This window comes from Dryas octopetala, chromosome 6, assembly GCF_963921425.1.
Source record: "Dryas octopetala chromosome 6, drDryOcto1.1, whole genome shotgun sequence".
NCBI lineage: Eukaryota > Viridiplantae > Streptophyta > Magnoliopsida > Rosales > Rosaceae > Dryas > Dryas octopetala.
The window spans coordinates 21,660,606-21,679,469 of NC_141371.1; the positions used below are offsets into that span (position 1 = coordinate 21,660,606).

The following is an 18,864-nucleotide window of genomic DNA, read 5'->3' on the forward strand; positions in this document are numbered from 1 at the left end:
AGATCCTATTATTGAAAGATTACTCAATTGGATTGGAGTTTATAAATAAAATTGAAATTATAAACTTTGGTGTTAAATTACTGTTTTAAATTGCAAAATTATATGGGTATGGTGAAATGGAATTGGTTCAAAGTCTGTACGCAATAATTAATGCATGTGTATGCAAAAGCTAAAGCTTGGTATTATCACATATCATCCTATCTTACAACATTCCATAAAGCTATTAAGTAAATTAAGTAAAGAAAAAGGAATGTACCTCGAAAATGTGAGACTAATATACTTTGATATACTTTATTGGCCACGCAATTGTACTTCCTAATGCTTCACGAAGAAGAAAGAACTCACGTGTTGGTCGATATAGAGCCACACTATCATCTAACACATCATTTACCCAAACTTTCCAGCACTCATGGCCAAGAGGCACATGATGGACCAATATAGTGGGATCCTTGGATGCAATTTCACCAATTGCAACAACTTCATTTGTCCCAAGCCAACTTAACAACTTGCACTTTGTATTCTCAGGATGATCATAACATAGAACAGCTGCATTTTCCTTTTGTTTGCTTTGTGCTGTATTATTTGCAGAATGTTGAACACTTGGATTTGTTGTCTGTTTTCTTTGTGATGTCTCATTAGCAGAATGTTGAACACTTGTGTTTTCTTTTTGCTGTAACAATGCTTAAGACATCAATTAAACCAAATTTTAACACAAATCTAATATGAACAAAATGAAATTATCATTATGTTTATCCTCATTACTTACAGTGTTAATCCCCCCTTTGTCTAACTTAGAAATAAGATCTTGCATCTGGTTTTTCAAGTCCTGCATCTCATTCTCCAATTTATTGAACTTATCACTCATATGTGTTTGACCTTCCACCTTTGAAATGGTTGCCCCAAATCCAAGCCCTCTTAGTCTTCCTCGTGGGTCAGGACCAAGTACTTTTGTAAGGGCATCATCTTTAATAGAGCATTTCTCCGAGTCTGCTGCCTTGTATTTTTTTCACTTTTTGCTTCAAGTACATAATTGAAAATATAAATATAAATAGAAAAATAAAAATTTAACCATAAACATAAAAGGATACAGCAGATAATTTTTTACCACTATCTCTGGATCCTCAACTTCTTCATCCTCATTATTTTTCTTCGTTTCATAACCACAGATCCAGACATCAACCCTTGAAATTGCATCTAGTGTTTCACTTTCTTGTCGCTATAAAATAACAAGTAGAGATCAACTAATGCTAATATTATATTGCAGACTTTCTCACAGGACAAAATTCATAAGAAATTAAAAAAGATTTTACCATTTCCTCTTCCAAACAAGCAAAGCTTTTACGGCTTGTCCTATGCACTAAAGTTTGTTTTGCCCTCATCCTTTTGAATCTTTCACATTTTTCCTATGAAAAAAATATATAAATAACTAGTTAGTATAAAAAAACAAATAGAATGTTGGAGAATATTGGCTGAAAATAGTAGATAGCCCACAAGTATACTTGAAAGAAAATGTCAAAAACCATTACCCTGAATGTTGTAGAGGTTCGTTTTTTGACAAAAGATTGCCATTCCTCCATGGAGTGAATGTTATCTGGTTTGAGGAGGGCAGTAGCACGTTGTAGGCCGACCACTTTAGCTTGCTGCATCACTTCTTTAATTAATAAGGATCGAAAATCTCTCCAATGCTTCTTCAACTTTTGAAATGTATATTTCTTGTGGCATTCCTAAATAGCGACTTTTTGCTGCACAAAAAAAAATGCACTACAACAAAATTGTTAATAGATATCACCAATTTTATATCAGATTTGAAGTTGACTGATATTATAAAAATTATAATATCAGATAATTTTTTAGCTGATTTCTAAACTCTATTAGAAATCACATGGTTTTTATCACCTGATATATAATATTTTCCTTTTTAAAAAAATTTATAAAGAGATCAGTCTAAACTGTTAACTGATATCTTAACAAACCATTTATAATTTTTTTGTCCCAACACTCAAACACACCTGATATGTTTTTTTTTTCCTACTTAAATTTTTTCTCTCTCCTGACTCTCACATTTCTCTCTTCTCGATCTAGCTCTCTCCGCGATCTCTCTCTTCCCTCTCCCACCGATCTTCTTCTCCGGCGAGAACTCTCTCGTCCGGCGACCGATGGCGACAGGACCACTCCCAAAAGCTTCCTCTCTCCCTCCTCTCTCTCATCATCACAGCATATATGAGTCAAGTCAAAGACGTACTCTTACTCTCAGCTCTCACTTACTCACTCGCGAGTCGCGATCTCCCATTTCCAGAAACACCCAGCCAGTACCCAGTCGCGATCTCTCTCGATCTCACTGTCGAAGTCTAGATCTCGCCTCTCTCCCAGTCTCGAGACCACCCACACCCACACCCACGAGGCTCGATCTCACTCTCGATCTCATCTCTCACTCTCATCTCTCCCAAAATCAAAAGGCATGTCTCATCTCTGAAATTTCAAATTAGGGATTTAGGGTTAGGGTTTTTATTTGGGGATTCAATGACTCACGGGTTAGGGGTTTGATTTAGGGTCTTCAATTACTGATTTTAGCTTATTCATTTATCTATATTTCTGATTGGTGGCTTAGCTTACTGTCTCTGAAATTTTGGGAGTTAGGATTTTTTTTATATTTGGGAATTGGGGTTTTGTGACTTTGTCAATGATGGGTTATGGTTTGGGTAGGGGTTTTGTTCTTAATTAATATCTTTTTACGAAATTGGATTATTCTACCTCTCTAAATCTTTATCTTATAGCAAACAAAATATAACCTATTTTTTAATCAAATTTTGTTAATTAATGGGATTTTGTGTTACCCATTTGATCCAGTCTTTTATTCATAAAATTTTCACCATGAAAGAGAAAAGGATGTGGGTCATCTGATTTTCCTGGTGAGTCTATCAGATTTCTGCTTTTTATACAATTGCTTATGATCAATGTTTTCAATCTAAGGAAAGCTAGAGGCAGGCAATGAATGTGCTCTATCTTTGCCTCCTCATAGCTGTGAGAGGATATTCCTTGTGGTTGGAGAATGATGTAGATGATATTATATCTTGCTTTTGGTTAGACAGATAGCAGAATACCATTTAATTTGCTTTTAAAAGAATGTGATATTACTTTTCATAACCATTCTGGATGTTTTTTTTTTACTAGAATCCTACCTCTATATATATTTGCAAAGGTTTTGGGTTACTGATGATGCACGAGATTTACCTTGACTTACCTATTTCCTAGTTGTTTTAACTGTGTTCTATTAGTCTTCTAATTCTCAGTCTTCTTTAGAAACAAAGTTTATTTGATTATTGCAACAACTTAAGGAGCAGACTAACAAAGAATATACTAAGTGACATGGTTTTTACATACAACTACATTTCCTCGCATAATTATTCTGCATCAATTTCTATAAGTCAGATTCTTTGTTTATGCAGTAAAAAAGAAAGAAAAAGCAAAAGTGGTAACCATCATCTGAATTCTTTCTTTCTTTCTTTTCCTTGGAATCTTCAGATAATTACTAGACATGTACAAGTGGTAACTCACTCGCTGGTGATGAATTTCGATCAAAAGCATGTACATGAATGTGTGTGAACACAATGAGATGTTGATATATGCCCCAATTATGAATGGAAAATATTTTCTTCTCTGTCTTGTTATTGATAAATGGGTACTTAATACTTATGTGGTGTGTATACATATGGCTTCCACCAAGGTCTTATATTTGTAGTGGATAGCACTGATGGAAACAGAGCTTTGCTCCCCGAATGCTCAGTCAGGTAAGTTTTCTTGCATATTAATGCAGACCTGGCTTAGTTATTCTCTAATTAATTGCTTGCCTTAGATATTGGCAGCCACTGGCTTTAGATGTATAGGTAATTTTCTTACATTTTTTAGTTAATCTATTTGACATATTTGGTTATTTGATCCACTAAATATATTATGCTTACACTTCAATGCATTTATTTGCAGTACTTTGCTGTCAGGCAAGGCTAGTTACAAAGATGTGAAAGACAACACTAATTGGCTTTCTAAAGCATACTATGGGAATTAGATGTTTATGGTTTACTGATGTGAGATAATTGTAACATGGTTTGTCTATCTACTTATAGAAATTTTTCAATAGGTGTAGTTCCTGCTCTTAACTTGATTTGATTGTTTACTCAGTAGGTGCTTTATATAATCTATTTCTTATTGCAAAGAACGAAACTAATAATTTGATTAAGTGCTGCAGTTTTTCTCAGATGTAAAAAGGATAATTTGGTTTCTGAATTTTTCCTTCTTTTAGGTTTTCATGGATCTTGCAAATCCTATTACACCTCCTTTTGTTCTTGTTAATTGGTTTGAGTTTATTTGGATGGGCAGTCAATTAAGAAAGCGGTTAATTTGATACAGGTAATATATATTACTTTGCCTTTTGGACAAACTCAGGGCTATTCAATTTGTCTGTAAATGAAGAATTTTTCTTATGGATGTTTGCAAATAGTTGAGGTTCCCCTAAAATAAATTGATTAACATATTAACATTATCAGTATTATGATTTCTTGAAGTTCACCAATCTGCACATACATCCTCCATTTACATCACAAAGAAGTTTTATAATTAATTAAACAAGTGAACCAAGTATTTGTTAGGGACTTCAGATGACAACATATGCCATAGTAGATTAATTTGATATGTCTAGATGTCTTGGTAGTAACTGTTCCCTTGCACTATTAACATCCTCAATATCAAATATTGTGATGGTGAATTACTTTAATATGGTTTAACAAATGTTGAATTTAAGATAGCTTACAAATGTAAGGACTTGAATGACATCAGTAAAACTTGAAGGTATATATGGATGCCATTGTTTGTCCTTGACCCAAGGTTGCCAGACTCTTTTTTGAGTTTGAAACACTTATGTATTAGAACACTAATGATGAACTACCAAGAATTTAATGATGGAACTTAATGACAAAAGGCCTAGTGGTATTAGTCACTAATAGTCGAGTTTCTTGTTATATTAGCTGGTTTGACCATGTTCTTGGGCTACTGGTTACCAGGTTAGGAAGAAATTGACAATGATGATCCCTAGCTTTTTTGTTCTAGAAGATTGGTCCTTCACTTTTTTTGAAGGACTCAATAGACATCCAGACTCTATTTTTAAGGACAAGACACTTGCTGAGCTTGGTTGTGGATTGATTTGCTCGGCACAACTTAGCTGCTCTGTTTTACATTTTTTAAGTGTTTCTCATGTATATATTGTCTTCGTAGGTATGTATACCAGATATATTGTCTAAGTAGGGCTGTCTACACATACATGACCAAGTATATTGCAGAGTCTGTACGCCCAAGGTATGTTAAAGTTTTACAGCCTTTTTCTTCTAGCTTTTTGTATTTCTTTAATTTTGTTGGTTATATGGTTTTTTAGTGTCAGTTGAGTAGACTGCCCTTAATTATGACACGAGTCCTTATGGTATATTGTAGGAATATTGTATCAGCATTTCAATATTAATTTCCCAACCATTCTTACAAGTTCAACCATGTTATGCTTATCCCTCGTATATAGACCATTTAGTTATTCATGTCCAATTGTTTTTTTTTTTTTTTGGGTTCAATATACTTGTGTCTTACCTGCTTTTGGTCAGTTCATATGTTGGTTTATTTCATATGCTGTTTATTTTTTTTTTCTATCTTGATTTTTGGGTTGTTTTCTGGATTTTATTTCTAGTTGGTTAATGATTTCCAGACAAGGTGAGGATTTTATTTTAGTTTTGAGCTGCTTGCTTATATGGTTATGATTTTATTTGAGTTTGGATGCCAGTTCATCAATTTTGGAGGTTTTGAAATTGCATTGTTGTTTTCATTATTGAGTTCTTTGGTCTGGCTATTGCATTTTGTTATTTTGTTATGAACTGGTTCTTTTTCTGATTTGGTGGTGATGCTTTGCTCAGTTACTAACACTTGGAAGATATCTCTTATTTTGATACTTGGGAAAATTGTCTTTGCTTTTGCCTTTAATTGGGCGCAGGTTGCCTTTGCAGTTTGCCTTTAATTGCCTTATATTCATCACTACCAACTTTTTTATTTTTTATGTACAACATTGGGAATAGATTCTTTCCTTGTGTGTATTGTTGTGATTTTGTTCATAAATCTTGGACCATTTGTTCAGTATATTAGCCAATAATATTGAAGACCGTTGCATTATGCTTTTGCAGGTCTAGTGTTCATGAGAAGAGTTTATGTATATTTAGTCTCAATCAACACAACTTTAAGATGTGAATGATTCTACTCCACTATGGAGATGAAGTTGTCATCTTTTGTATCTTCAAATTAGTACCATCAGTCATACCTTAGTAATTCTTTATGTATTTCCTTAACTATAGAACTACTTTTTGGATATTATATTGTAATCCCTTTTTGGGTACTTTGAATGTTATTGGTGCTTAAAATATGAAATAAATGGGAATGAAAGATTTTATACTTGCACAAATTTCAGGCCATTTCAAATTACAGGCACAATTGTATATTTAATTCATTGATATTCTTTTTAGGTGAAAAAAAAAACTAATATATATCATACATTTCAAATTTTTTTTTAAAACTTGAAATAATAAACAATATCAGTTTTGGTCTAAAAACTGAAATGTTATATCATTTTGATATCAGATTCTCTCTCAGACCTGATATATAAACAATATTTAGATATCAAAGTATGTTCCATACCTGATATTGATATCGAGATTACATATTAGATTTTATCATATACCTGATATTTATATCAAGATTTTAAATCATATTCTACCTCAAACCTGATATTGATATCATGGTTTTATATCATATTCTATCTCAAATACGATATGTATTGATCAGAACTATTGATATTCGGATTTTATAGATATCAGAAATAATATCAAAAATGATATATAAACAATGTTTACATATCAGTTTAAAACTGATATCTAAAATGTGAACATTAGATATCACGACGCGCTATATCAGACGGCTACCCAAATAGATATCAGTCGTGGACTGATATCTATCGACATTTTTGTTGTAGTGATGTATACAAAGTAAAATTATAGTGAAATTATAGATAAATTATTCAATGTGTATGTGGGAAATATATTTCTCTACAATACCGTGATGTGCTCCCATATTTGATTTCTAAATTCTTGTGAAAGGTCCTTCCAATTCTCCAATGTCACTGGCAGTAGCTCTCTTGCTGTGGTACCAAGGAATGAAGCAAATTTTGCTACATCACCTCTATATGGTTGGCCAGAATAATTGAACTCCACTATAAGACGAGACGTTTTTGCTTTTTCTTTGCTAAGATTCACCATTTTTGTCTTTCCGCTAGGCTTTTTCTTTGATATTTCAGGGTTAGATTCATCTTGAATTAGGTACTTCATTAGGTGAAACCCTTAGTGGAGAATTAGACCCTCCACCTGATATTCGTAAGGGTTCATTCACTTGTTGCATGGCTGCAACTATAGCAGCTAACTGTTGCTTTTTCCCTCTCTTAGCTCCTTTTTTTGAAGACTTCATAGAACATACAAAAAAAAATTTATAAGAATAACAAGCCCAACAAATAAAAAAGTTTATAAGAATAACAAGCACAACAAATAAAAAAATTGTTTTTAAAAAACATAATTTGAAATGTATATGACATATTAAATGAGAAATAGGTCGAAGCTTACTTCCCCAGCCATTACTTAAGACCTTAAACAAGTCTGACCTGCAGTGCACAATGTAGGTCCAATTAGCAATGGCAAATGTGATATAAACAAAAATTATTAGAGGTATATATGCAAATGAAAGAAAGCTACAGGGAAGTATATATACAAATGAAAGAAAGCTACAGGGAACCCAGAAAGAAAGCTATAGGAAGTAGCTCATTCACGCTCTGTTACTAGTGTCACTCTTCATTATCACTCTGTTAAGCAAACAAAAATTATTAGAGGTATATAAACAAAAATTTGTAAAACAATAATATATGCAAATGAAACCAATTGACCAATAATTCACGATTATAATTACCGAATTATAAGTCATGTCCTCACAATCATGTCTAACATAATCTTCATCATCAAGGTTTAGGTCAAGTTGAGAGACATCTACTGGTGCAGATGGCGTGTAATCATTCTCATCAGCATTTTCAAACTCATAAAAACCTCTTGGTGGTGCCTTTAGTACAACATACCAGTTGGACGTATCATTCTCTCTTGAGTAAAACACTTGCTTTGCTTGTGACGCCAATATAAATGGATCTTTCTCAAATTGATGTTGCCCTTGGTGGAGATTAACCAATGTAAACCCATCTTCAACCTTGACACCATTTCTTATATTTGCCCAATCACAATGAAAGATAGGGAATTTATAATGGCTATAGTTTAGCAAAATAATTTCATTTATAACACCAAAGTACGGTATTTTTCCAAGAACATGTGAAGTGTCTCTTGCACTTGCTCGACACATTGTATCTGCTTCAATGGAAACCTCACTATTCTGTGTGCTTTTCTCAGCATTCCTTGTGTGAAATCGATTTCCATTAACAATATAACCAGAAAATGATTCAACATAGTTCAGAGGCCCACATGCAATCCACCTCAGCATATGTGACATTTCACTACTACCACTTTTTTTCACTTTATTTGATAGCCATGCACTGAAAGTATCTCTATGTCTCTTTTGTAAAAGGCTTTCATTTTTCAAAAGACGCATATCTGAACGCTTAAGTTCCTCTAAATGCATGCTGTACAGGAAATTTAGAGTGTGAGTAACAGCAATATAAACCAATACAACTCACTGCCACAAATGTTAATTTTACTTACTCTTTGTATGGTTTTACTTCTGAAATATTGAACAAAACATAACAATGAGCAATTTCTAGCATGTCAGAATTCATTGTCTTCAACTTTCCATAACCAATTGGGCGTCCTTCTACTATTTTTTCATCTTCAAAATCCTCATTGCGTCTATGTTGAACACCTATTCCAGCTGCTTGTTTCATGTACCCACTACAAAACCGTGTGATCTCTTCAGCTAAATATTTTTCAGCTATGCATCCCTCAGGTCTTGAACGATTTTTAACATAGCTTTTTAGTACCTTCATAAACCTAAATCACAAGAAAAAGTCATACTAAAAATTATAATTAATATTAACTTCGGTTATAATTAATAAAGTACATTGCGAATGTCACCTTTCAAATGAGTACATCCAACGAAAATGAACAGGGCCACCAATCCTAGCTTCTTGTCCAAGGTGAATGACTAAATGAACCATAATGTCAAAGAAGGATGGAGGAGAAAACCTTTCAAACATGCACAAAGTCTCTGCAACATCATCTTCAAGTATTTCTAATTTATTTTTATCAATCACCCTTTGACATACTTCATTGAAAAATGCACATAATCTGAATATTGCAACCCTTGGTCCCTTTGGCAAAAGTCCTCTTAATGCTACTGACAACACTTGTTGTATTAGGACATGACAATCATGAGACTTGAGACTTAAAATCTTGCAATCTTGCAATGACACACGATTTGAAATGTTGGAGCTATAACCATCTGGTAATGTCAAATTTAATAGCGTTTTACAGAAAACTTGTTTCTCTTTTTTGGATAAGACATATGATGCAATTGCACAAAGAAAACCAGCCCCATCATTTTTTGGATGTAGTTCTTTTCTTATACCCATCTCTTCCAAATCTTTACGAGAATTTAAGCTATCTTTTGTCTTGCCTTTCATATTCAAGAGAGTACCAATAATGCTCTCACAAATATTTTTCTCCACATGCATCATGTCCAAATTGTGGCGTAATAGTAATGTCTGCAATATTATCCAAAGTTATCTAAACTTCAACAACAAAAACTATGAAGTATTTTTAAAATTTAATCTATATATATAAAGCAAACAGGGTTGCTAGGTGAAATTTTGAAAATACCAAAAAATGCCCATGCTTATATTCAAATGTCAATCTAAACAAATGTTATCAATAGAGGGTACAATGGTAAAACAAACAACTAATTAAAAAATTGAAAAACCAAAATGAAAAGTAAAAAGAGAACATGCTCCTAAAAAAGAGGAACCATATATGAACTACATATATATATATATTTTTTTGAAATCATGTTTTAACAATTATTAATTAGCTTTATATCTTTTTATTTTATCTGAATCATTCAATTTGCATGTAAAAAGGCCAATTGACATGTAAAAAGGCCAATTAGCTTTATATCTTTTTACGTTAAATAATTTGTAATCTTTAAATTAGTGTTTGATTAAGTCTTGGATAAGTGGGTTAGTACTATTAGGATAAGTTGGTTAGTGGGCTAATTAGTGGGTTATCTCTCCTAATCAGACGCTTGTTAACGTTAGAAGTGAGCTATTTTACTGCAAGCTGGTGTAACTCATGCCTATATTAGGATGAGTTAGTATTTGGATCAGCATCAAAGAAAATAAACAACGTTATTGTCTCTTGCGGAATAATAAACACCATATTGTGCTTCAGAGTATTAAAACAGAGATTACCTTAATAAACAAGGGTAAAACGGTCAAACAAACAATTAGTTAAAATTAAAAATTTAAAAGAAAAACAACGTCCAGGTTAGCATATGGCAGTTTTCTTCTCCTCACGTTAACGTATTGCACTCCCACTCCACTTCCCTGAATTTATTCTCTCCACCAAGACCTCACCTTCATCCATTTTTGAGTGAAGCTCAAAAGTAAAGGATTCAAGGTTCTTTCCACCTTTGATTAGGGAAAATCCAATTTTCCCTGTAAGTTTCTTTCTGTCTCCAACTTCCTTTTTATATTATTTCAATTTATTAATTCCATGATTCTTTTATTTAATTAAATTATAGACTAATTAGAATGCTCGACGTATTCCCAAGCTTTTTTTTTTTTGTTACAATTTAGGGTTCTGAAGTCTGGCTTTTTTTTTTGGTCGAATCTGAATTCATTAAGCCCAGAGGCAAAGGCAGAGAAGGGAAGAAACCCAGTCCAAAGCCAAATGCAAACAAATACAGGAGAAAAAGAACAATAAAACAGAAGAAGTAGATTTTCTTAAGTCTGGCTTACTATTAGGTAATCATTCATCTCATGATGGTTTCAACATATTTAAGTTATGTAATGTGTTTGGTAATGTTTTTCCTATTTGATATATGTTTCATTTTAATTTGTTTCTTCCTCATCACTCTTTTTATTTTTTTCATTTTAATTCAATATTTGAGATCATAGACAATTAAGAGTCGCTTGCCAGAGTAGAGTAACATATGCCTCTAAATTGGTAATTTACTATCATTTTTGTCTTTTTCCTTTTTAATTTTACATTATTGTCTTTGAGACTAAAGTTTCAGTTTTGAATTTATTTTACATATTTTTCATGTGTGTCCTGGGGTTCTAGGCTATGGATCATTTAATTCCATCTCTTTCTTTTAGTACTTCAATTCATGGTTGCAGACCTTCCTTTTTTTTTTTTTTTTTTCAATTTTTACAGGAGTTTATTATATGGTTGTAATCGGTTGATGAGAAAGTGAGGAAAAGGGAAACAAATCAAAATGAGAATTGCCGTTTATAAGAATTTCATTGTATAGGGTGTGTTGAATAGTTCTAATTTTTTGCTTTGCTTTGTTTTCTTTTTGAATTTTCTGGGATCTGTTTTCTTTTTTTCTTTTTTTGGGCGAACCCACTATTCTGTTTGGTTGGTGAGGAAAGTGCACGTGAAATCAATTATGACATATATGTATCACTTTTAAATTTTTAATTACCATTTTAAGTTGTTGTTGTGACATGTATCACTTTTCAATTTTTAATTACCATTTTAAGTTGTTGTTGTGACATGTATCACTTTTCAATTTTTAATTACCATTTTAAGTTATTCCTGTTTATGCATATGGGCATATGCACATATGGGTTTATGTTGATCTGGTGTATTTATGTTAACCTTTTGTACACATCTATTAAGTTCCATTTGTATATTTGGTGGAACTTTGGAGAAGTGTGGGTTTGAGCAAATTAAGTAAATAGCACCATCTATTTGGTTGATGAAAAAGTATGTGTGGGGCGGAAAAAGTATTGATGGGGTTTCACTTTGATATTATCAAATTTCATTTAATAATCTACTTGCATTGATATTATAAGTACTATTTTCATCATCAATATGTTTTATTTGTATACTTTTAGCTATATATGATTTGTTTTTATTCATGAGAATTCTGTGGAAACTGCTCACCTCATGAATTCTCTTGAAATCCCCATATATATATATCTAACTATAGGTTATATTTTTTGCTTCTGTATTACAAGGGTGTCCAGTAAGCTCTGCCTCGATCTCGATTCTGAACCTTACAATCATGCCCCTCCTTTCACTTTAAGGTATGAGAATGACCCCTTTTAAGCATTTTGTTTGTTTCCCTACAAAATGAGAGAAATAGTGGAAGAGAATTGAAAAATTTTGAATTACCAAAAACTTTCTGTTTGTTGGATTTTAGCTTTGGTATGTTTTGGATTTTGTTCATAAAATTTGGAACGCAATTGATGGAAGAGGAGAACAAAATGTAGTTTCTTGAGTAATCTTGGAATTCTCATATTTTGCTTTAACTACAGATTCTGTTTTTGACATGGCAGTCGAGGAGGGCGTCGTGTACCCAAAATCCTACGCAAAGCTCTGCCGCATTTGCGGTTCTAGACCTTACAATCATAGCCCTTCTTTCACTTTCATGCCTTACTGTCTGCAGCAACATGAGGTATGAGAATTACCCCCTTTTAACTTTCTGTTTGTTTCCCTACAAAATGAGAGAAATAGTGGAAGAGAATTGAAAATTGGGTTTTAGGGTATATGTGGATTTGGGTTATAAAGACTAAAATTTTGGATTTCGTATCTGTTACATAATAAATTACTGTTCTGCATTTTACTTTTTGTTTATGAAACCTAAAGACTAAATGAAAGTCTTGGTTAGAAATCATGAAAACAATAAAAGAAAACAAAAAGGTGAAGAGAGATTCTTACATATTGCAGCATGATATCTTTACGTAATCCCTAATCCCTATCAAGTTGCTGTCTATGTAATAATGTTATAAAAAGTTTCAACAATGATTAAAATCGATCTCTAGCTATATAATGTGGCTCCTTTGATTGTACGGTTCTATTTGTTTACATATTTTTTCTTTCATTTAATTTTGTCATATAACTGTGTAATCTCTTAGAATAGATCTGTGCACTACTGTTTGTGAGACAACATATAGTTTCTCACAGTTTCATCACTTTGAAACAGCTTCCCAAATTCATTTTTATTTTATTTAATTTTTTAAAGGCATCATACTCCTCTATCTGTTTGTGAGCCACTATATATGTCTGGCCATATTGTAATTTGTTCATAATCTCTTTTGCATGTAATTTGAGACTTTGAGTAACCAAAGCAATAATCTCTTTTGGCCCATTACATATTTACGAAGAGAAATAATGTATTGAAGAACAAAAGCAAGCAAAACAGAAGTAAGCAATAGGACCAACAGCTAGAGAAGACTATATGATTCTTTAGATTGTGAAATTAGAGTATTTAAATTCCTAGCGTTAATTGAAAAAAAAAAAAAAAAAAAAAAAAAGAGAGGTTGTTTTGGCATTGCTCATCAAGTTGTGCATGATTTTTTTGAACTTAGAATTGGTATGCTTCTTTCTTGGTAATGAGCTTTTTGGTTTGCTAAAAAAAATTGAGAAACTTATTAGAATGAATGCTCTATATCTCTCTCTTAACAATTTCAAATGAGGCAAGTGTTAGTATGATGTTGTTACATATAATTTGGGGATAAATTTGAGCAATAATGGGGATGTTCATATATTTATTTAGGGGACTTTTAGTGTTTATACCAAGGGGAGATGGCAACCTGAAAATTGCTAATGTGTTACGTTGCTCTAACTCTGTAAATCACTGTTTCTAAAATAAAAAAAGAGGCATTGATCGAGTAGAGAATACGTGGCAGTGCTAACTTTGAAGGTGCTACAAGGAAATAAAATTTAAGCTGAATAATGTAATATATTTTATATATCATTTCCTTCTCTGAGCGCAGCCCACCATAAATATTTGGGATTGTAGTCAATCAACATGGTTGTCGTTATGCTAATTTTAAAGTGCACCATGATATAAAAAACTTAACTGATAATTTTCCTTGAAAATAAAATGAACCCTAATTTTTTCACACATCTTTATTTTTTCACAATCATTGAGTTCTTCACAATCTCACAATTATTTGACTCGACGGTGTGAGGCATCTCGAGGAAAGTGACCAATGGTTGATAATATTTGTGATGATCGAATTGAGGCGGACACCAGTAATAGAGATCAGTCATCCCCTGATATTTTTTGTACGCTTAACTAATATTTATACATTTTTAGGGTTCTTATTTAAAATAAGTTCATAATTGTTTACACAATTAAGTAGCATTTTTATTATTCTTCTTCTTTAGTTATAATTTTTTAAGCATGAAAAGTAAAATTAAAATTATATAATACTCAAGTGTAATCATCAATTGTAAACAAAGGCTCAATAGCCGGTGAAAGTGGCAATTTTACCAAAAATGTGGTGTACAAAGAAGTTTTGCTCCAACCCGATAACGTATGACGTGTCTCTTATAAGCAACCTAATCATATGGATTAGGGTGGTTTTCCCTACAACTTTATTGCTCATTTGCACATATATTTTGAGAACTATTTCAATAAATATAGTAATTGCATTCTCAGTTAATCCATGCCTCAAAAAGTGATAACATTTACTACAAAGTGCGACGACAATTTGGTTAGAAGGGAAAATCCGGCATCTCGCATGTATTACTTTAGATGAACCCGATACTTAGACTCATAACAACAACTATTGTAATAAATCAACGGTGTATGCGTAAAAAGTTTGATGCCAATCTACAAAAAAAAAAATGAAACATTCTCACACTAGAAACAAAAAAAACTTCAAAGGTGCACATTAATAAATAGAATGTATGCCCCAAAATTAACGTATGCGCAATAGAAAGAGCCGCTTCGCACTCGCTCTCGCGAGTGCGGAGAGGCTAGTAAAAAAAAGGGGAAAGCGACAAACCTCCCAATATGGTAACTCAAAGAAAATCGACTTCTTCTTCCATGGCCAAATAGGACTTCTATCTTTCTTCCTCTTTTTGTTTCTCTTATTCTTCGACTTTCCCCAATCATTTTCAAAATTCTCGACAAACTGATGAATATCTGAACCTGTTAATATTCTAGGCTTCCGTCCATGTTCTTTAGTTCCATCAAACCAATCTTTTTTAACCCGAAATGGGTGATTGTGTGGAAGAAACCTTCTGTGACCCATATATGCAAATTTTTTACTACAATTCAACCATTTTGAACATGTGTCAACACCACATACTGGACATGCTTTTTCACCCTCTGTGGAGTATCCAGATAAATTCCCATAAGCAGGGAAGTCATTTATTGTCCACATAAATACAGCTTTCAAATTAAATGTGGACTTACTGAATGCATCATAAACACTTACACCGTTGATCCATAATTCTTTTAAATCTTCTATAAGTGGTTCCAAGTATATATCTATATCATTTCCAGGTTGCTTTGGCCCTGGGATAAGTAAAGTCAACATTAAATTTTCCTTGGACATGCATAGAGATGGCTGAAGATTATAAGTAACCAAAATCACTGGCCAACAACTATATCTTGAACTAAGATCACCAAACGGATTGAATCCATCAAAAGAAAGGCCAAGCTTGAGGTTACGTGGATCTGAAGCAAAAAAGGGCCACTTATTATCAATTATATTCCATGCCAACGAGTCTACTGGATGCCTCATTTTTCCATCCTGACTTCTATGAGTGTAATGCCATGTTAATTGTTCTGCCATTTCCGGTGACTTAAACATTCTCCTAAATCTCGGTATGATTGGAAAGTACCGCAAGACCTTTGCAGGGACTCTAATGTATAATTTTTTTGTTCGGTCATTCATTTTCCATCGGGAACAACCACATTTCGGACATGTCTCCATGTGCTCAAACTCTTTTCTAAATAAACAACAGTCATTTACACATGCGTGTATCTTTTCATAGCCTAAATCAAATGTCTTGAGTAATTTTTTTGTTAAATACAAGGAATCTGGAAGCCTATTATCACGTGGTAGCATATCACCAAAAATCTCAAGAAGCTCATCAAAAGCTTTGTCAGTTAGACTATATCTAGCTTTATACTTATATAAAACAACAGTTGCGCGCAGACATCCTTGTGTAAGTAGAATCTGTATATAAAGGAAGTTCTGCATCCTCCACTAAATTTTCAAAATTTGGCTCTCTTCTTTCTTGTGGTGGTTCTGCAATATCATCATCATCATCATCTTGGTAGAATGCATCCCTATACATTCTATATGTCTCTGGCAATTCATCAGTTCTCTCTTGTACAGATGAACTTGGATTTTCTCCATGAAACACCCATGTAGTGTATGTAGAATCCATCTCATTCATGACCAAATGCTCATATACTATATTAAAATGCTGGTATTGGAGGTTTATACAACGACTGCAAGGACATTGGATCTTTGCTGGATTCCCCTTACTCGCTTGGACCACATCTGACAGGACCGCCCCCGGATTCCACCCTCAAATCCGGAGAGGTCCTGTGGGAATCCAAAATCAGCTGAAAATCCTACCGAAAATTCGGCAGAACCTCCCCTGAAAATGGACTAACCCAGAAATTTCAAACATGTTAAAAAGCACTTCTAAATCTTTCAGCCACCTCTACCACAAGCAAATAAAGGGTCTCGGACCCACTTAAACCTTAGGAGTTGTTATCAGAGCCACTAATCATTTACAATAAGTTTTTACAAAAATAAACATGGCGCCTACAGGGTCCAGGAATGAAAAATGGATGCTATGCCTCGACGCGTTTGGCTCGACCTCCACCAATGCTACTACCTGGGGGACAATTGAAGACAAAACGAGAAAACGGTGAGATAGGCTCAGTGAGTGGACAGTCAAATGGAAATGAAAATCAAAGATTTAATATCTTTTCAGAAAACCCTTTTACACACGTTTAACTCTAAAACCTTAGAATGTCCTTTGAAATCCCCCAGTTTTTAAAACCATTTCTCAGTGAAATAATAAAATCTAGAGCTGAAAATCAAACTTTGAAAGTCCAAGTTCTCAAACTGAAATCGATATTGTCAATTTATAAATAAATAACTTGAGCTGAAAACTTTCTTCTCAAACATTCTCAACATATTGAAAATCAATAAACTGTTCAACTGAAACCGTCTTACTTAAAAACCTTTTGCTGCCATAAACTCATCACTTAAAATACTTAACAGTTAAAAACACACACCAGTCAGATACCCATAGAATCTGTCATACATGCGCAGAGCCGAGGATCTGTCATACGCATGCAGAGCCATAAATAATCTGTCATACATGCGCAGAGCCGAGAATCTGTCATACGCATGCAGAGCCACAAATTCTGTCGTACGTGCACGCAGAGCAGCCCCCAAAGGGCGAAGCATCCCAACACACGGCCCAAAGCCTATGTGTGTGCCGTGATGGGTCCCAAAGACCTATTAAATCTGATAACCTGGAGGGTACTGCAAAGGTGGTTTGAAAACCGATAACTTACAAACACATAATTCAAATCTCAATCCTTTCATTTTTCTTCCAAAACTCTTCTTAACAAAACCAAACTCATCGAATATACATTTGTTCAACTCAAAATATCTAAATTCATAAATCCATGAAACTTTGAAATGCAAAAACCATAAATATCAATTTTAAATTTAAGAAAGAAGAATTTAAAAACCAAATTTTAACTTAAAATCCTTTAGCTTAAATTTAAACTCAATATAGCTAAGTAATGGAATTTAATCATCAACATATAAAACATTTTAGAAAGATTAAAAGCTAGTCCACTCACAGTGATAGCCCTAGCTTCGATCCTCCGCCGGATCGTCATGAGCCACGGTCGTCTCGCCTATAAAATGAACAACAAAAACAGAGATTAGTCTCGGTTCTACGCCCTTTAAAGGATATGTGTGTGGAGTCTAACGTCCCACTCGACTTCGTTCCTACGCGATTGGTTTACGATCTACACGAATTGACCAATAACACTTCCACAAACGCCCCTAAGGTTTCCCGGTTCGACCTAACCACAATCACTATGACTATTAATGATAACCCAATCAACCAATTATCATAAATACTCTAAAATTATGAATTATCAGTGGGGGTTTCGAAACCATAGAGGTTGCTGCCCAATGTGGCTGTTTCAAGCCCAAAAATTAACTAAATATACAAAAATTTCTCAATCTTCATATACATTCACATCTAACATCCAATTTCGGGTTTCCTAAACATGAGATTGTCCAAACCACACCAAAATTACCCCAAGACTGAGCCAATCCTCAGCAAACCCGAAATGGGTTCCAACTTGTAAATCAAACTTCCCAAAACTCAAATGTCTCTAAATTATTCTAAATTTCAGGTTCTAAATGACCAATGGGTACTTTAGGGATGTAAATCATCTCAGAAAACAAAGAGAAAAGCCATCAATTTGAAATCTACATAGGAACCCGAAATGGCCCTTCAATCCTCCAAAAATCCAATTTCCAAATGCTCAAATTGGTCAAGACAGAGTAAGGAGAATTAAAGCCCAGAAAAATGGAGGAAAACCCACCTGGTATGGAGGTGATTGGCGCCGGAAAACTGGTTGGGAGAGAAGCCGGCGGCCAGTGGAGCTCTTCTGACAGCAACCGCGCGCAGGGGGTGGCTGGGTTGGCTGGAGGAGTGGCCAGGAGAGATGGTCGGCGTCGGGAAGGCTCGCCGGAGGTCTTAGGTGGCCGGAATGGCCGGCGGCATG

The 18,864-nt window shown here is 33.8% G+C and overlaps 1 protein-coding gene and 1 pseudogene across 1 annotated transcript; both read right to left on the reverse strand.

Moving 5' to 3' along the window:
• Positions 1-271: 271 nt before the first annotated feature.
• LOC147283252 (uncharacterized) lies at positions 272-7,703 on the reverse strand (annotated as a pseudogene).
• Positions 7,704-7,909: 206 nt separating this feature from the next.
• On the reverse strand, positions 7,910-16,583 carry LOC147283253 (uncharacterized). Its single transcript, XM_086248395.1, has 5 exons — positions 15,083-16,583; positions 9,195-9,823; positions 8,826-9,110; positions 8,032-8,746; positions 7,910-7,927 (listed from the first exon to the last, which is right to left on the reverse strand). The coding sequence occupies exons 1-5, from the start codon at positions 16,286-16,288 to the stop codon at positions 7,910-7,912; spliced, it is 2,853 nt and encodes a 950-aa protein (XP_086104521.1). The 5' UTR covers positions 16,289-16,583.
• Positions 16,584-18,864: the final 2,281 nt, after the last annotated feature.